Source organism: Elephas maximus, chromosome 18, assembly GCF_024166365.1.
Source record: "Elephas maximus indicus isolate mEleMax1 chromosome 18, mEleMax1 primary haplotype, whole genome shotgun sequence".
NCBI lineage: Eukaryota > Metazoa > Chordata > Mammalia > Proboscidea > Elephantidae > Elephas > Elephas maximus.
Genome location: NC_064836.1, coordinates 66393973 through 66414899, shown reverse-complemented (window position 1 = coordinate 66414899; position 20927 = coordinate 66393973). Strand labels below are relative to the sequence as shown.

The 20927-nt window shown below is 38.5% G+C and overlaps 1 protein-coding gene across 1 annotated transcript in view; it reads right to left on the bottom strand.

Annotated features, from left to right (window-relative positions):
• EPHA6 (EPH receptor A6) overlaps positions 1-19017 on the bottom strand; it is a 1119052-nt gene extending 1100035 nt beyond the window's left edge. The window contains 2 exon segments of the mRNA XM_049857907.1: positions 18537-18663; positions 18665-19017. Coding sequence (XP_049713864.1) covers positions 18537-18663; positions 18665-18922 — 385 coding nt within the window. The 5' untranslated portion in view covers positions 18923-19017.
• Between the last annotated feature and the right edge of the window lie 1910 nt (positions 19018-20927).

The following is a 20927-nucleotide window of genomic DNA, read 5'->3' as shown; positions in this document are numbered from 1 at the left end:
CAGCCAGCTCTTAACCTCTGCACCAACAGGGCTCCTCTGACAACATTAAAAACTAAAAAAAAAACCATTGCCGTGAAGTCAATTCTGACTCATAGTGACCCTATACATTAACCCAGTGATGTCGTAAGCAAGTTTATTGCTTTTTGTTTTGTTTTTTTAATCACTTGGATTCTGCCATGCTTTTTTTTTTAAATAATATTTTGTTGTATTTAAGATGAAAGTTTACACAGCAAATTAGGTTCTCATTTAGCAATTTTTATACAAATGATTCAGTGATATTAGTTATATTTTTCACAATGTATCATCATTCTCATTCATTCCATTGTGGTTGTACTATTTCCAGTACTCTAATTTCCCTGCTCCTTTACCTTCTCATATTTGCTTTGTAGTAATTTTTGACCACTCAACTCGACGGCACTGGGTTTTTCTGGGCTGGAGGTCCTATATAGATGATTTTTTAAAGGTGTTCATTATTCGTGGGTGATAGTCTTTATACGCCAGTCCATTACTCAGCTAAAAGGTAATTTTTGAAGGGTGTCTTAGAGCAACTATCTCAAAGAGTAATCTCAACCAGTCTAGTAAGCCTGAACTTTTTAAGAATTTGAGTTCTCTTTCACAGTTTTCTCCTGTTCTATCAGGATCCATCTATTGTGGCCCTGATCAGAATGGTGGGTAGTAGCAGCTCAAAACCAAACAAACCTGTTGCCATTGAGTCAATTCCAACTCTTAGCAACCCTGTAGGTCAGAGCAGAACTGCATTATAGGGTTTCCAAGGAGCAGCTAGTAGATTTGAACTGCCAACCTTTTGGTAAGCAGCCAGGCACCATCTAGTTTTTCTGGTCTCAGGGTAAATGAGTCTGTGGTTCACGTAGACTATGCATCCTATACTTTCTTCTCTGAATCTTTGCTTTCCTTCTCTCTCTTTTGTTGCGGACAAAAGAGACCTACAGTTGTATCTCAGATGGCCGCTCACTAGCTTCTAAGACCCCAGGCACTACTTACCACAGTGGGATGTAGAACATACATTTCATGAACTATATTATGTCAATTAACTGAGTTGCCACACCAGACTATAGTCCTAAACCTTCAAATCCAGAAAATCAACTTCATGAGGTGTTTGGTTATGTCTAAGAAGCATTCGTAGCTATGTCCCCTATGTGGTTTATTAGGTATATGAATATCTGCACATGCACACACGTACCTGTATGTACAATGTCTACGGATACATCTCTCTGTGCACACATATGTACCCATATATTCATACCCATATACATATATGCCTAAATATATATTTGTGTAACCACACACATATTTTTTGGTTGTTGTTGTTGCAAAATTATATTTGTCATATCCTTTACATTAAACATTCTTTTCTCTTGTGCACATCTTAGTGACATGATTTACCTTTGTCAAGCTGTGTGCACTTCACCCACAATCAACGCTATCTTTCCCATCACTGCAAATAACAAGTGTCTACTATCTTAAGAGTGCTTCCCACTCTTTCCCCTCCCACCCAACCCTGGTAACCACCAATGAGTGTTGGTCTCTGTACATACAACTATTCTTATCTTCTTCTAAAGTGATGATATAATATTTGTCCTTTTGAAGCTGTGAACCAAAAAAGTCAGCAGTTTGAATCTACCAGCATCTCTTTGGAAACCCTATAGGCTCGCTATGAGCCAGAATTGACTCAATGGCAATGAGTTTTTCTTTGACAATTATTTCACTCAGCAGAATATCCTCCAGATTCATCCACATTATGTTATGAGGACTCATAATTATACTTTATGGTGACATAGTATTCCATTGTGTGTATGTATCACATTTTGTTTATCCAGTCATCCACTGATGGGTACTTAGGTTATCCCATTTTTTGCTATTGTGAATAATGCTACAACGAACACAGGTGTGCATATACCTGTCCGAGTCTCTTTTGTTAGATCTCCAGGGTACATACCTAGGAGTGGGATTGCTGAATAATAAGGTATTTCTATGTCTAGCTTTTTGAGGAAGTGCCATACCATTTTCTATAGTAGTTGAATCATGTAGCAATCCCACCAGCAGTGGATAAGGGTTCCAATCTTCCCACTTCCTTGCCAGCATGTTTTCTGCTTGGTTTTTTGGTTATTATTTTAACCAGTGTCATTTTTGCAGGGGTAAGATAGTATCTCATTATAGTTTTGATTTGTACCTCTCTAATGCCCTGGTGGCATAGTGGTTAACAGCTCAGTTGCTAACCAAAAGGTCAGCAGTTCAAATCCACCAGCCGCCCCTTGGAAACCCTACAAGTGCAGCTGTTCTACTCTATCTTGTAGGGTTACTATGAGTAAGAATCTACTCAAGTGCATCTTTTCATACATTTGTTGGCTGCTTTATGGAGTGCCACATCTTCTCCCAAGGAGTGGCTGGCAGATTCAAACTGCTAAACTTTGTTAGTAGCTGAGCATTTAACCACTGTACCACCGGTGCTCCTCAAATGTCCCTTTAGCCATTCTAAGCTACTAGTCCCAGAATCTCCATCAAATTTCTCCTCTTGTAAACCTTCTTTCCCTGTTCTCCTATCACTTCTCTCATGTTCTCTCTCTGCAGCAAAACAAGTTTCTCTACTTGTCTTACACAGAGGAATTTGAAACTCCTGCTGGTATACATGCCCTCGTTCAAGAATTTTTTTTTTCCCAAAAAAGTGAGATTATTTCTCTCAGAAGATATTTTTTCTAAATATGGGTACATTTACTATGATTCCAATTCTTCAGTTTTACAAATAAATTTGAAAAGAAAATCCTTGTATATAAATCTTTGGCCTGGCTTTATCTATTAATTTCCCTAGAATTTAAATTCATGAAAGTGAAATTAACGGATCAAAGTACATTTTTCCACATTTTGCTTAACTGCGTTCCAGAACACTTTACATCTTCAAAAGAAATGCTTGTTTTCATGCATTCTCTGAGGGTTGCTCTATTAACCTGAAGCCATAAAATACCTAGAAAATAGATAGTTTAGTGGGATGGGCAATGATTCTCTACACATAAAACTAGGAAAATTAATTGAGAAAAAGATGAATAGGCATCATTCCATAAAATGGCAAACTCCTCAAAAAAAAAAAAAAGTTAAGTGTTGAGGAATGAGAGATAGGAAAGAAAATTTCCTGGCTTTTCCTAAAGTTTAAGGATACCATGTAAGTCTCCTGGCTTCTAGTGCTACATCAGGAGTAGAATTTCCCCAATCAAGCCAGTGCTTCATTTGGAGAATTGGATCCACATCATAACAGATGTTGTGTGTGTGTGGAGGGGTGTATATAAAAGCTTAATAACTTAGAATTAAGGTATTAAACCTCTGACAATGTCATCAAACAGGTCAAGTCTGATTACGAGTCAGATTCCGAAATTCTAGGTAAATAATCCACTATGGGAGAAAGTGCTTTAAAGATTCATGACATATACTCTGACATAGAATTAATAAACTGTATTGCATTGTCAATGAACAATCATATTCTAGGTACTGTGAAATTATTGAAGGAGGGGAAATACATTAAGCCAGCAATCACATGCCTTACAAAGATAATTATTTTCATAAGTTAGAAATAACATCTATACTGCTGTTACAATAATGATAATGGTAATAATCATAATAATAATAGCAATCCTAGATACACGCAAAACAATTAGTAATCCATTAGGTTTATCAGCATATCTGTAATTTTTTTCAATTAATCAATTATTTAAAGTCTATTAGGTTTATGAAAAGATCTGCAATTATTTCAATTAATTATTTAAAAAATATCCTTTATATGAAGGAAGAAGGAGAACCATGAAATATTGGATTCAAAAATGGGAGTACTGTTTTAATTAAAAAGCTACATTGATAGTTTTCAGTGCTTTTTAACATTCTAAATGTACAGTTCTAAATGTCAACAGCTAATCACGGTTAATCTGCTATTGATTTTTCTGCTTAAAAATATCAAGCCCTGGCAGCGATTTCTATCCCTACGTGCTTTTAGAGGCACATTTCTCAAATATAAAATAAATATCCTACCAAAAAGCAATTTATCTAATCTCTTAAGATAAATTTTAAAGAAAACCAACAATTCCAAAATTCTGAAACCCTGCTAAAAACCAGTATTTAGTAGAATTAGTAAAGAGAAAATTATAATAAAACAAGAATTTAACATGGTAGGAGAGAAAGGTTACTATTTAAAGAAACATTTTAATTTTTAAATTGTATGTAATATAAACTATACAGGCACTGCCAATTTTACCTTCAATTAAGGTAAAATAATTAACAAAAAAAACAAAATTTAAGTTTTGTGTCATATTTTTAAAGCCACCCCTATTGCTAAATATTTTTCTAAAAAGTTGAATAAAACTTCAGAAAAAAAAAAAAACTAAGTTTTATGTTCAATCTAAGACATTACTCACTTGGATATTTTTAATCTTTATATCCAAAATAACTAATTCAAAGATACTTAAATATTGAGGTCTCTGGAGTAACTGCTCATTTTAATTATAATTTTCATAAATTCTTGATGATAAATCCTGACAGCAGCAAGACTCATTTTTATTTACCACATGTAACTCATAGCTTCTTCAGTTTGTGGAATGTAGTATTATTTCCATTCCTTTTTTCTTTGCTACATTACTAGTCTTTAAATGTCAGGTATACATTTTTCAATGTTCATAATACTCTCCTTAAGGTCAGGAGGCAGGTCTTATTTCATTTCTGGTAGTGAAAGAAAGTGATTGCCAATACACGGTCATGGCCAAGGTAGTGAATCAATATTTATTCTCCCTGTCTCCATATATTAATTCATAGATCCTTAGAAGAGTATTGTTACCTTCTCATCTTTTTAAACAGCAGTTAAAAATGTAAACATATCTATGGAATAGTTCAATAAATATTATTTTGATATGTAAATTCATATTTTAATTATTCCCTGACATATAAATAGTCTCATTAGCTAAATTTTATACTTTCAAAGGTTAGGGGCAGTGACCTGCTTTTTTTTTTTGTTTTGATTTCCTGTAAACAGCACAGTGAAGAGACGTAAGTATCAAGAAAGTTCGTATAAAAATTAGAAGAATATTTACATATTGTTGAGCTAGATTGAGAATTCTAGGAAAAAAATCTAAAGAAACGATATAGATTAAGAACTTAAGTGTTTGTATCTAAATAGTAAAAATAAACAGAAGTTCCAAAGATAAGTATAGGTATATTTCAATGAGGAAGTATTTATAATAGAAACACGCCAACAGTTTTATTCTGATTTTAAGGCTCGGAAACCCTGGTAGCGTACTGGTTAAGTGCTATGCCTGCTAACTAAAAGGTCGGCAGTTCAAATCCACCAGGTGCTCCTTGGAAACTCTATGGGGCAGTTCTACTCTGTTCCATAGCATCGCTATGAGTTGGAATTGACTTGACAGCAACAGGTTTGTTTTTTTGTTGTTGTTGTGTTGTTGAAGGCCTAGCAGCATCCTCAGGAAAAAAATACATTATAATTTAGTTTCAACAAACCATTAAAACTTCAGAAGACTAACCTTTAAAACAAATTCTTAAATTCTAATTCTACATTTCTGGATAATAGGGTTCTGTAAAAATACATATAAAGGAATACTACTCACAAAGTAGGAAAAATGAAGTCTCGATACATACTACAGTATGGATGTAACTTGAAGACATTATGCTGAGAGAAATAAGCCAATCACAAAACGACATATACCGTATGACCTCACTTATGTAAAAAGACAAGAAAAGGAAATTGTATTGAGACCAAAGTTTATTAGTGGTTACCAGGGGTGGGAGAGAGGGGTTAACGCTGATGGAAAAATTGCACTGATTAAGGGTAGGGTTGCATAGCTGATTACTGTAATTGCTGTCAATAAGTAGTTTAGTTGTAAAAAGTTGAATTGGCAAAAAGTTGTGTGATAGATATATTTACAAGGACAAAAAAAAAAAAAAGTAACTGCTGAGGCTGCTTCTGTACAACCAAACAACTCATGGGATTTGGTTCCGTGGTCTGGAGGTTTAGAGTTATGGGCTATTCCAGTTAATTGACCTAATAATGTTTTTGTGCTTCTGTTCTACCTGCTAGTTCATCGCACAGTGCCTGGGGTCTTAATAGCTTGCAAGCAGCCATCCAAGGCACAATAATTGGTCTCTATTCACCTGGAGCAACAGAGAAGGATAGTAAGGAATAGGAGGAGGATATGAAATGTGTGGCTAATTGTCTCCATGAATAACTGCCTCCTCTACCATGAGACCAGAACTGGATGGTGCCTGGCTACCATTACCGAACATTTTGATCAAAATTCCACAGAAGAATCTTGATGAAAAGGGGGGAAATGCAGAGTAGAATTTCAAATTCTCATGGAGTCTACACTTTCTGGAGGCATGAAGGGTAGAAGAATCCCTGCAATGACAGCCCTGAGATAATCTTTAAACCTTCAACCAAAAATATCCCCTGAAGTCATCTTAAATCCGAACAATAGTTTAGAGTAACTAGTAAAAAAAAAGGCCTGTCTTGAGCATTATGCTCTTTTAAGGGCTATTTATATGGGATCAAATTGACAGCAACAACTCAAAAGATTAGATAGGAGCCTTAAAGGCAGTGAGTTTATGTTAATAAGGGAGGAACACCTTCAAAAAGGAGGCTGCACAACTCAAAGAATATAATCAATGTCACGAAATTGTATGTGTAGAAACTGTTAAATTGGTATATACTTCGCTGTGTATATTCTCAACAATACTCAACAAAAACAACAAAATGAATAAAATTTAGGATAAAAAACAATACTTCCATATATAGAATCTTTGTCATAAACTAGTAAATCACACAGGTTCTTACACATGTAATCTTTATTTAAAAAAAATGAGCAAACTGTTATTTTAAAGTGTGAATTAGTTTTTCCAATCTACAAAATGAAGCTGTTTTGTATTATACTATAAACTATAACACAAGAAGTTATTATACTATGAATACTGTTTTTACTCTAATACCGTGTCATAAAAGTAACAGTAAGATTGGAACATGTCAATCTTATTTATTAAGTCAGGTTATGCAGCATGCTCCACCAACAATACACATTTCCAAAATTTTGGTTTTTTAGATAAAAAATGAGATCCCTTTCCTAATAATCTCTCATTAAACTGAGCAAACACAATAGTTGAGGTGACAGTGAACTTCCCTCATTAAAAGTCCTAGTATTTTAAAATTTTTTCCCCCTTTCCCTTTGCATCACCCTCTCCCTCTCCCTTCTTGAGGCATGATGCTGATTGCTAACAAGTGGACCAATGCATAGATTTTATCTTAGAAAATAACAAAACTCATTTATGATTTTATGCAATGTAATCTATCTGTCTGCCCAGCTATTTCCCTTTACAGATAAAATCAACTACTAATTGTTTTCACTTGCTTTCACAAGATAAATGTTATCTAAGCGTACTTTAGATCCAGAGGGGTAGTAGGAGGAAATGTTCAGTATTAAACAGTAGTTAAAAAAGTAACCAAATCTATCAAATAGCTCAATAAATATTACTTTGATATGTAAATTAATACTTTAGTCATTCCCTGACATATAGTCTCATCTAAGTTTTAAACTCTCAGAGGTTAGGGTCAGTGACCCACTTTTTTATTTCCTGTGCACAGCACAGTGAAGAGAGTGTGGTAGGTGCCAATAAACTTCATTTAAAAGTTGGATGAATATATATGTATTGTTCAGCTAGATTGAGAATTCTAGAGAAGTGTATCCTTAACTGTCTTAGTCTTCTAGTGCTGGCTGCTTTAACAGAAATAACATAAGTGGATGGCCTTAACAAAGAGAAATTTATTTTCTCACAGTCTAGTAGGCTAGAAGTCCAAATTCACAGTGTCAACTCCAGGGGAAGGCTTTCTCCCTCTGTCTGCTCTGGAGGAAGGTCCTCCTCTTCAGTCTTCCCCTGGAGCAGGAGCTTCAACACACAGGAACCCCAGGTCCAAAGGATGTGCTCTGCTCCTGGTGTTTCTTTCTTGGTGGTATGCGGTCCCCACTCTCTGCTTGCTTCCCTTTCCTTCCAACGGAAACTCCCTTTACATTCCATCGAGGATGTGACTTGAGCAAGGGTATTACACCCCACCCTAATTCTTTAATCACAGGCAGAAATTATGATTTATAACACATAGGAAAATCACCAAATGGAGGACCACAACACAATACTGGGAATCATGGCCTAACCAAATGTACACATATTTTGGGGAGACACAATTCAATCCATGACATTCTACCCTTTGGCCCCCAAAAATTCATGTCCTTGCCACATGTAAAACATATTCACCCCATCATATAGCAAAAGTCTTAAATCAACTCTATGTCCAAAATCCAAAAATTCTTCTTCATCTATGAAATCTAGAATACAAGTTATCTGCTTCTAAAGTACAATGGCAGAACAGGCACAAGCTAGACATTTCCATCACGAATAGGAGAAACAGGACAGAACGAAGGCCTAAGAGGCAACAAGCAGTCAGCGAAACACATTACATTAGCCCTCTAGGCTTTGAAAATAACTCTCTGTACTCTGAGACCATTTACACAGTAGCCCTGCCCTCCAGACTCTAGGTATCGGCCACACCATCTGGATTCTGAGTGGAGGCCCCTTGGCACTGGGCTTCAGCTCCGCCTTCCAAGCCCACAGGGTTGGCAACTCTGCTCCCTCAGCTTTAGGCACACCATTCTCCTAGTCCATCGGAGTAGGGACTCCACCCTTAGAAACACCAGAAGCCATGGCTCCATCCTTTGAAACCCCAAAGGTTGTAGCCATGCCTTTTGAGACTGAGGCAGCTCGGCTTCCTGTGTTTCTTGGCCCCTCAGGCCCTCGGGCCTCACACCTGCATCTGCCCTGTGAAGGCAAGTGTTCCAAGCTCAGTAGCTCCAATATTAGTGCCTAGAGGCACCCCACTCCACCAGGAAGCCTCCTGCACACAGGCACTCAGCTCTCTGGCACTGTGGGTTGGCAAGCCTAGCTCAAATAGGCTCATTTGAAAAACAGTACCATAATTCAACTTTTTTCTTACCCCTATTTGTCTTATTATGTTTATAGCTCTATGGTTACTAAATTATATTAAAAATTAATTTCAGTTGTCTATCCAATTCTTAGAATAATTTATTTACTGGCCTTACATAGTTTACTTCTCTAATCATATATTTCCTTTCTATTACCTTCAGCAATATTAAAGTATCACAGCAACATAAAAGATAGTAGTTATGTCCTTAAAAGTAAAAATTAAGGTGATACTAAGACATAATTTAACTAAATTTGGGGGCAATCAGTTCAATCAGCCACAATTCTTATTTGGGATACACAGTAATGCAAAGTCATCTTATTTCTTGGTACTTATAATATTTTTCTTTGTTAACTTAAAATATATATAACTATAATCACCATAGACAGCCATATTCCTAAATACTGTTTTTTTAATTGTGGGTAGATGCCATATTAAAAGACAAGGGTTTTTCTTCATTCTAGATATTAAACTCATGTGATATAGAAGATGTCTCTATTTTCAATGTTCTTTTACCACAAACTGTAAGTACAATCACCTGTGATCAGAAAGTCAGTATGACTTTTTCACCTAAAGTTATTAAATGAAATACGAGGAAGAATGATGAGTTTTCAATTATTTCTACCAAGTACAGATCATCGAACAGGCCAACATCTAGAGGACTCAGCAAAGTCCTGGGAAAGTAGCTAAAATATTTTCAGAACATGGAGTATAAACACATACTTTCTTTCTAATTCTCACTCCAAAATTTAGTTAAAACTTATTTTCACCAATATTTGAAACCAAAAACTTGCAACTTCAACATGAATTACAGTTTTTAAATATAAACATCAGAAGAAAAAAAAAAGAGGTAAAGTCTAATATCCTTTGAGCAAAAGTTCATGCCACAAGCCAGTCCATGAAACACCGTCATATGTGAAATATTTATTTTTTGTACATGTTTTTAAAATGTATACATACATGTTTTCTTTTTCACGCAATTAAATAGAACATCTACCCATCCATAAAATCAACATTACCAGTTTCTTGGAAGACTATTTTACAAATAAAGCACATAAAAATGTGGATACTATTTCTTCATTCCCTTTTCTCTCCCACACAATCTCTATTGTAGAAATTCTTCATCTTATAAGAATCATCAACTAATTGAAAAGTACGTCTCAGTTGCTCAAAGGTATGTAACATCAACATAGCAGACTGAGTTTCCAGAAAACAGACACTGGGTATGACGTTCATCATAGCCTCAGTACCTAGCATAGTTCCTGACACAAGAAAGATGCTTAATACACGTGTACTAAATGGCTATTTTTTTAATTTGAGATAAAACATAATGAAATAATAAATATTACTTCCAACTAAATTACATATAAATACTATATATTACAAGGGCTGGTCGTCAGTAATAGTATATTTCATTATCATACAACAAATATTTTCGAAAGTGTCTCCACTTGATTATGAATCTAATTCTGAGAAAACAGAATTGGTCCTGCCAGATCTGGAAACTCTTTACTGTATCATATGTTTAAAAAGTTTTGCCATATGTTTAAATATACATTTAAAAATACTTGAAAATGTTTAAATGAATATTCTAAATATACAGTAAGGTTGCTTAAGTTATGCCTTTTTATAACTCTACATATTTAATAATTATATTCATCTAGTGTTATTACATGGGAATTCAAGGTACTGAGTAGCAGATCAGGGAAATTTTTTAAATACATACAATTTACTGTTTTTCAGTTGACAGTTTTAATACTTTCTGACCTTATCATTGTCCCCAAGAATACCGTATGTCCTAAAATGTCATGTTTTAAGTCTCTTAAAAGCTTTATGGATTCTTATTTGTTTTTCTTCATTTAAATGATACTGGATTTAAAATAAGGAGCCTTCCCTGGTGGCACAGTGATTTACAGCCTTGGAAACCCTATAGGGGCTCTATGAGTCAGAATCGATTTGACAGCAGTGCGTGTGGTTTTTGGGGATTTAAAATAAGTGTTTGTTTTTTCAGATATTTTCCATTAGTCTTCTCTTCCCTCTATACTGTGTTTAAATGGAAGATTAATGGAAAATATCTGAAAAAAAAGCAAATACCTATTTTTAAATCCAGTATCACTTAGACCTTTTTGTTTTCAATAATAGTAATTTCATAAGAGATAAATAAAATTTGTACACAAGCCAAAGTTTTAAACGTTGTTCTTCATTAGCTAAAAACTAGACTCTGTTGAACTGTTACATTGCCTTGTGAAGTCCCTACTCTCATGTGCGATTAACCACCCTGACAAAAAAATAACTGTACATGGAATGTTATGTGAGAAACTCACAGGTACATTTGTTGAGCCAATGTATGATTAATGAGTGTACACTGCATATAATACTTAGAAATACCAAAGTTATACTGTTAAGATTGTTTGTGTATGGGGTAGCCCACACTTGCTATTTGTTTTTGTTCTATACCATCACTCCTATAACTTGTTAATTAGCAATAATTACATAGCATAGCCATTTTTATGGGGCAAAGCAAAATTTATTTAGGCTCCTTGAAAAATGATATAATTTTGAATATGCCACATTTCTCTGTAAGGGCAAAATGGTCCAATAAAGTCTACTTTCAAAATCTACCTCCAATCCATCTACTTTTCTCCATCTCCATGGCCACCACTCTAGGCCAGGCTGCCACTACTCCTCTCCTTTACAACCACATCGTAAGCCTAATTCTACTCTTAACAGCTTCCAATCATGTCCTGCTCACTACCTAATATGTGGTTAAAATGTAAATTGGTTCATTTTACTTATGTGGTTAAAATCTCTCAAGAGCTTCGCCTCCTCAGACAGACCTTTTCCAACCGTTCATTTAAACAGTGTATACTTCCTGTTATTCTCTATTTTCAGTGCCTTTGTTGTTTCCTCTGTAAAAATTCTAACAATTTTTATCATTTTATTTACTTATCTGTATATTTCTATGTCAGTTTCTCACACTAGAAAATAAGTTCCATGAAGGCAGAGAGCATGTCTTTTTACTCCAGCTCTAAGTTTTAGATTCTAAAATAACATACAATAAGGCAAAATCAGAAATAATACCTTTTCCATTCTTTAAAGAAATAATGCCAGTCTAATGAAACTGTAAAATGATCAGAACGCTGTGGATATGTAATTTAATCCTTCGGTATGAATTTACTTTGATTATACAATTGACAACGTAGGTTGGACAAAGTGAAAACCCATTTTGATTACTTAAGTATATACATTAATACCCACCATATTTATACTCCCAAGAAATGTTGAGTAAAGGACACAATGAATTAGCCCCTAACCTGTGATTATGTTGATGCACAGTGCAAGCTAGGATATATTCTTTAACCATTTGGGACAAACTGAGTATGTGGTCAGGTGAAGTGGGCAGGTATGTGTTCCCATTTTCCTGTCTGTGTATGTGTGTGAGTGTGTGTGTGTGTGTGTGTGTGTGTGCAGACATGTAAGAGCAACAGTGACAGTGAGAGAGAGGGAGAGACAGAGAGATGGAAGAAAGATGAAAGAAAGGAGGGAGGGAGAAAGGATGGGAGAGGAGAAGATGAGGTGAGGTATGGTGGCTGTGAAAGAGGAGGAGAGTTGGTAGAGGGAAACAAAAAATGTACCTCTTTTGTACATAAGCAGTTTATACTAAGCAATGATTAGCAAAGCCATGAAAGATGTTCTACTCTATCGCATTCTATTATCTACTTTGTAATATGAAATTAACCCCAATGTCTTACAGAAAAATGTGAAACTAAATAAATATATAATTTGATTATTTATTTGCTTGTCTAATTATATACGTATTATCCCTGGTAGGCAAGCCCATATATAAGGGGTTTATTCCTGTGTATTTTAGTAGGTTTTCTGCATTGGTGGTTCAATGGTAGAACTCTCACCTTCCACGAAACAGACCTAGTTAGATTCTTATTCGGGCACCTCACGCACAACCACCACCCATCTGTTAATGGAGGTTTGAGTGTTGCTGTGATTCTAAACAGGTTTCAGAGGAAACTCCAGACTAAGATAGACTAGAAAGAAAGGCCTGACGTTCCCCTTCCAAAAATCGGCCAAAGAAAAACCCTATAGACCACATCGGTCTAATCCAAAAGTGATCGTAGGGATGGCACAGGATGCGGGCAACATTTCGTTCAGTTGTGCATGGAGTCTTCATGAGTTGGGGGCTGACGTGACAGCAGCTAACAACAGCAGCATTCTTCTCTTATTTTTGGTTCAAAGAAGGGATCGGTAATGAACATCATATAATTTTTGCACAAGATCAATTTTTTTAGACATTGTCTGATCCCAAACTCGGAGTAAACAACCCTTAAATGGCCAGCTGCTGAATCCACATTATCGACGACATTTTATCTTTCCAATTTGAATGCTGATCAGAATGATTAATTACACATTGACTTATGAATTTCAATTTGTAATTGCATAATAAAATTGCATTCTAGGTTGTTTTTATATTTATGGTTAACAAGAAGGCATGTTATTGCAATCTCTTAACTTTACAACTATGAATAGCTTACCCCTGAAAACTACTGTCATCTAAATGAAGGGTCTTTCAGAAATAGTCTTTATAAATCACTTAGTTTTTCTTACTTAATATAATTTTAAATATTTTCACTATTTAAAATTCAATTGTGAACTTACGACAGCTTCTCCAGTTTCTCCATTTCTATAAATATAGGAACAATATCCAACCTTACAGTATAAGAATCGTATTCATGGCAGTTCAACTTTAGGCAATGCTTTTTATTTGAGCAGATAATTTTTCTACTTAGGCATATTAATTTATATTTTATACATAACTCAGTGAATTTTATAGCCAATTCATTCAAATAACTTCAGCGAAACCAACTAGCAAGACTACTGTTTTGTTTTTGTGTTTCATTTGTTACTGAATTGCATGGAAAAAAAAAAAAGACAGAGTATTGGCAGTAAATAAGCTCATTAGACTCATGTACCCTAATCATAGTTTGACTTAATTATTTGAGCATCCTGTTAATTATCTTTGGAAACATCAGCCACACCCTAAGAGATGCACTAACTCTCTTAAGCTATAAAAGTATTGTATGTTTAAGTAGACTAATCTTTGAAGAACTGGACCCCTGGTGGCTAATAACCAAAGTAATTGATATACATGGTTAACTTACATATGAAGTAAGACTGCTTTTTATATTCGCTTAAGTGTCCAGGGAAACCGTGGTGACATAGTGGGTAAGAGATATGGCTAACCAAAAGGTCATCAGTTAGAATCCACCATGCACTCCTTGGCAACTCTATGGGGCGGTTCTACTCTGTCTTATAGGGTTGCTGTGAGTCAGAATCAACTCAATGGCAATGCCTTTTTTTTTTTTTTTTTCAGTTTTAAGTGTCCAGCAGAGAAATAAAACGTATATATTTTGAGAAGGTAAAATATTTTCTTGAATAAAAATTTATAATACCTAATTTTTTTTATACTGCGATTTCAAATACAGACAAAGTTAATGGAAAAAGAGATTTTAATATGAATCATGTTATCACTTACTTAATAAAGTGTTCAAGGAAACACTTTTACTTTCTGATCAGTTCAAGCAGATTTAGGCAATAGAGGGAGTCAAACTGATTTAAGTTGTCCTTATAGTCCACGGCTTCACAGCTATAAGGCAACAGAAGAGATCCTTCAGTAGGAGGGGACAGGAAAGCTGGTAATAGGGAACCCATGGTCGAGAAGGGAGAGTGCTGACATGTCATGGGATTGTTAACCAATGTCACAAAACAATATGTGTACTAACTGTTTAATGAAAGCTAATTTTTTTCTATAAACCCTTATCTAAAGTACAATACACAAAAAAAAAGACAGAGAAAAGAGATCCTTCATACAATCAAGTTATTCTTAGGACCATAGGAAACGAATGAAGTACTTAACTTTTTGTCGTTATCATCATTTTACCCTGCCTAATTATGGAGCCCTGGTGGCACCGTGGTTAAAGCACTTGGTTGCTAACTGAAAGGCCAAGGCTTCAAACTCACCAGCCGCTCGGCAGAAGGAAGATGTAGCAGTCTGCTCCCATAAAGATTAAAGTACAGTCTAGGAAACCCTAGGGGGCAGTCCTATAGGGTTGCTATGAATTGGAATCAACTCGACAGCTATGGGTTTGGTTTTTTTGGGTCAACTATGGAAAACTGAGGAGGGGGCGCAGGTGTTGCTTGGGGAGCAAATCCACTCATTTACAATCAATGCCCTTGGAAGCAGCAGTCAAGAAATCAAATGACGGATTGCACTGGGCAAATTTGCTGCAAAAGACCTCTTTAAAGGGTTCAAAAGCAAAGATGTCATTCTGAGGACTAAGCTGTGCTTGACCCAAGCCATGGTATTTTTAAACATCTCACATGCATGTGAAAGCTGGACAATGAATAAAGAAGATCGAAGAAGAATTAATGCGTTTGAGTTATGGTGCCAGTGAAGAATGCTGAATGTACGATGGGATGCCAGAATAAACAAATCTGTCTTGGAAGAAGGACAGCCAGAATGTTCCTTTGAAGTGAGTATGCTGAGACTTTGTCTCACATACTTTGGACATGTTATCAGATAAAAGCAGTCCCTGGAGAAGGACATCATGCTTAGTAGAGGGTCAACGAAAAACAGGAAGACCCTCAACGAGATGGACTGACATAATGGGTGCAACAATGAAATCAACCATAGCAACGGTGCCAAGGGTGGCACCGGACCAGGCAGTGTTTCCTCCTGTTTTACATGGGGTTGCTACGAGTTGGGACCAGCTTAACTACACCTAACAACAACAACAACAAGCAACAGATAATTACAAGAAAATTTTTACTTTGCAAATATCCTTAATCAAGACAAGTTATATAAAAATGAAATTTTAACCTCCACGAAAATAGCAAGTTTAAAAAATACAATATTAATTCCCATTAACCCTAACATGAAAAATTACTAGGAAAATGAATATCATCTCCTTGATACTAAATCAAATCACTGATATTTATTTTTACCTGTAGAAGTCAAATTTGTATTTTACATTTAACTCTTTCCAATTTGCACTCATGTTACTTTAATAGTTTAGTAAAGCCTCATGTTTTTAGTGTTTAAAAATTGATGTTTTGATTCATGTCACCTATAAATTAACTTACAAAACTACAAATTAAAAATATATTCCTGAAGTGCTTATAAGAATAACGTTTACAAGTTTGACGTTGTATTAACCATTAGTCAATGTGATCATTTCAGTAAGTGAAAAGTATCTCAATATAGTATCAGGGATAATTTCTAATCACTATGATCTTTGGGTATAAAAAGCATTTTTTAAGCAATCATTTATATCTGATGAAAAATCTGATAATACTTTTTCTATAATCTTTTTTTAAAGAACTGTCCAAACTAACCAATTTAGTCTTTAGGTACGATTTTATTCAAGTGTGTTCTTATACATAGCCTGTGTTTTTACTATATTAGTACAAATTCAAATTAAGCGTTTTAGTAATCCTACTTAACTGAGAATAAACTGTGCAGAACTCTCTAAGATTAAATTAAGCTAATTGATAGTCAAAACATACATATATTCAGGTAAAATATTTTCAAATAATATTTGTAAGTCATTAAAATACATAAACAAAAATTACTGCTAGAGGTGAACCAGAAACACCTTTGTACCTTTAAATCTGATATGACTATTTAAAAGGCTATGCTATTACACTCGACAATTTTTGGTGGCACGGCATTTTGAAATTCAAACATCTCTGTTCTATTTATGTTAGTTTCATTTATGTTAGTATTCCCAGAGCCTGTCATAGGCACTAGACAAATAAATGTTAATTTAGGGACATTACTACATTAAAATAAAAGTTTAAAACTTCTGGTAAAACTTGTCTCTCAAAGTATGCGGCTCTTTAGTACCCCCAGTTACTAACATAAAGTACAGTATAAATATGTGACTTTCCAAGTTTTAAAAATTGTTTTCCTCTCCTCTCAATTAAGGAATGAAGGCCAAGTAAATAATTACATGTTGTTTTTTTTTACTAATCTTCTATTTTCACAGAGACAGAATAAGTAATTAAGCCTTCAATATTTAATACCAGTAGTCCCCGAAAACAAATGAGGAATGTGGTGTGAAGGTACACACCACTGTAAGAGAACATGGCGCTGTGGCTGGCACTTCTGTGATATATGTTCAAAGACACAAGGGATGTGATTTCCAAATATACATATGCATTTGTGATTGCATCCTGCAGGTAAAAAAAAGTAAGAGAATATCATGTCAAAAGTACCACTTGTATAAATGAGAACTGAATATCAATTCTGAATAATTTACATTCCTAAGTAAAACAGTCATACAGATGTTTATGGAAGAAAAAAAAAGGCTGTGTTGTTTTGCTTGCCTTCTCAATCTTCCCTCCTCCTCACAAAAAAGTGCTCCTTTTCATCTCATCTGAGTTCCATTTTTATATCTACTAATTATTTTGAGACCCGAGTCAGAATCCACTCGACAGCAGTGGGTTTGGTTTTTTAACACATACATTATATGTTAAATGAAAATTGTAATTGACCACATCCATTTTATATTTGAAAAGTGTGAAATAAGAGGTGACACCGGAGGTTATCAGAATGCCAGTGTGAGCATTCAGCCAGCTACCTGCGGGAAAACTTTTAGGGCTGTTCGCCAACTAGTCTAAGAGCATTTAGAATATGAAGGTATTTTTATAGATCTTTTAATATTCATAGCCGAAATCTTAAAAGATATATTTCTTAAAGATTGTTTAAAGATAATTCTCAAAACGTCTAAGCGCTTTGCATTCGGTAATCTGACTTTCACTTCTCACACATTACTCACTTTTGCTTTACCACGTAACCCACCGAAACACAAAACCCTTCGGAAAAGAATGCCAGTGACTTGACTTTATGAATAGGATATTCACAACTATATCCACAACCACAAACACGGGCCCGTGGACGTTTGGATCTACAAATCATTTTGAACTAGTCTACATTCAGTCTGGATGCTAGATGGGGTACCGGGCTGCGGCTGGGCGGGGGCGGCGAAGCCACTGGCAGCGACAGGCTGATATTTGGCCACAGTGTACAGTGGGGCGATCTGCCTTTCTTAAAGACCTGGGGGAGAACCTGCACGTTTCCTTGCTCTGAGCGACCGCCAAGAATCAGGTCTCCTCAAGTCTGCGCCACGGAGTCTGACCTCCTGTGGAGACAGCGCAGGGGGCAGCGGTCCCGCAGCCGCCAGCGGGATGACCCGTGTTCTGTTGATGCTCGTGCAGCTTTTTGTCTAAGGCGTTTGGAAGAGGAAGGGATCGAGCTCGTGGGTCACCGGTCCCCGGAGGTGTGCACAGGACGCACTGGTGAGGGGGCATCCTCACCCCTCTCCTGAGTCGAGCCCAGAGAAGCAGACCCCGGGACTAAGTTGTCTGCAGGAGACGACCCGGGCACCGGTCCTCAGATCACCCACCCTTCCCGCTCCTCCGCCTGGTCCCTTACCTTGATTGCTGGAGACGTGACTGCTTTCCCCTGGCCAAGCTGTCAGCAGAGGCAAGAACAAACCAAATTGCAAAAGAAATTCCCGGACTTCGCAGCCCCCCATAGCTCTCCTGGCTCTTTTCACCTCCCCTTAAAGAGAAGTGGGAGCAGCGCAGCCAGGTGTCCTGGATAGGGTGGGGGTCGCGGTCCAAGTCTTCTTCCTCCTCCTCCTCCTCTTCCTCCTCCACCCGGCCCGCAGGGGGTTTCCGGGGGTGCCTCCCGCGCGAGGCCCCGGGGGCAGGGTACAAGGGTCCAGGCTGCCCAGGTGCAGGCGCAGCTGCTTCGTAGGAGGACGCTGCCTGCGGCGCCCGGGAGCTCCTAGCGGCTGGAGGCGAGCGGAATTGCATCCACCACCGTGTCCCGCTCGCGCGAGGACTATTCACTTGGGCCCGGGAGAGCGCGCGCGCAGGAGCGAGCCCGGGCTGTGGTTTGGGGGAGGGGAGCGAGGGGGCGGGGAGGGCGCCTCACGGCGGGGATGGGGGAAGGACCGTCAGGTGGGGCGGGCGGCTCCGGAGGCCCGAGCGCCTTTCTGGACCGAAGTGGGCACTTGCTAAGCCCAAAGCAGGGGCGGCGCAGCTTGTACGAAGTGGCGTGGGAGCCGGGGAACTTTACTCTGGCCAGTGCGGGGAAAGCCAGGCAAAGGAAGCCCCTCCACGGGGCCGCCCACGGCCAGAATGAGCTGCCGAACTGCGCCCTCAGCCCCTCGCCTGGGTGGCGACGGCAGAGGCTGGCATCATGGGCACCTCTGACTCGGCTGCGTCTGCTCTGCGCCCCGGCCGTGGCAGCCGTTTTCCGGGCATCTCTGAGGCCGCACCTAGTCCCCCAAGCACTTTGCCCCCATTTCGCAGCAGCAGCCCCGACCGTTTCAGGACTAGTGAGCTTCTGACACCGCCGCCCCTTTACTTCTCCACATTTCCTCCGCTGGAGGATGTGAGCGCTGTGGGCAAGCGCTCTCCGTGCAGAGCGACGTCTCTGGCAGCTGCGGTCAGCTGAACGCTCCCCAGCGCGGGTCCTCAGTGCGGGTCGCCCAAACTTGCCCACCAGGTCAAAGGCGTCTGGTTCGTGGTAGCCTCCGCTGTTCGGAGTCCTAGGAAAGCGAAAGAAGGGAGGAAACAGCGGAGGGAAGTCACATCAGGCTGGATACGGCCGGTGCTCACCGAGGTATTGGCGTCGCCGTGCGGCGGTGACTTCGCGGTGGAGGTCACGAGAATCGTCGCAGCAGTGGCCGCCGAAATCCCGAGGACCCCGTGCGCCCGCGGCGTGGCGGCGTCGGGCCGAGCGCTCGGAGCAGCCACGTTCACAGCGGCGCCGGCTGCGGCGCGGGCTGACGGCTCTCCCCTCCTGAGCCGCCCCCTCGCGGCACCCGCTCCCTCCTAGCGCTCGGGTGGGTGGGAAACTGTGGCGCTGGCTATTTGGGGGGACCATGCGGACTCCGCCCCAGGGCCTGGGCAACACGGTGCGTTGGCAGGGAGAGGGTCTCGGCGTGCGCCCTCCTCATGTTCTCGCCTCGCAGCCAAAACCGGCTCAGAGGGCAGGGCCGGAGCGGCGAGCGCTGCTGAGTTCGGTCTCCCCGCCTGGGAGCCGCGGCTCGGATGCTGCCAGTTCGGCGCTAGAGGGGGTTAGTCGACAACAAAAATGCCTCCACTCCGCGCTGGTGGAGGTGGCTAATCACCAAAGAACCCCGAGGAAGCAGGAATGTTCTCAGGCTTAACGCGTTTGTTAAGGGAGCGCCAAGGAAACTGTATCGCTGGTGTGGAGATTTCTGTAATGCGATCATTATTTTCTTCCTTGAAGGGATTTAAGCTGTCACAGTCGAGTGAGGTTGAAAACCCCACTTCAAAAATCATCAGAATGTATTGTAAGATATGTTTATGGCAGAGGAGAAAGTAGCGGTCTTATAAAGGGTTGAAGATATTTTCCAAGTGGGCAGAGGGCATGGAAGGGAAATGGCATAGCGTCAGGGGTGGAAGGGCAGTAAATGAAGAAGCAAAGAGTCAGCGTTTGACGCCTAAGAGAAAGGACCCTCCTATTCGATGTGTTTCAGCGCTGCGATGTTTGTGTCAGAGACCAAATTTGAAGAGGTTTCGGTTAATGCCTTAAAATCAGTTGAAGGAAAAGAGGGAAGAAAAGCAGGAGATGCTCCACTTCTAAAACTCAGCTCCATGAAGAGAAATGTGAAATGCAACTGACTAAAAGAATGTGAGGAACGTTTCTGATTGGTGACTGTACTTTGCACTCTCATCGTGAATTCGTACAGTCTCTTTAAATGTGTCCACGCCAACTTAAAGTATGCAAATCACTTCTAGAAAGATAACCACATATGGATTTTATATGTTGTTAAAGAAGGAAAAT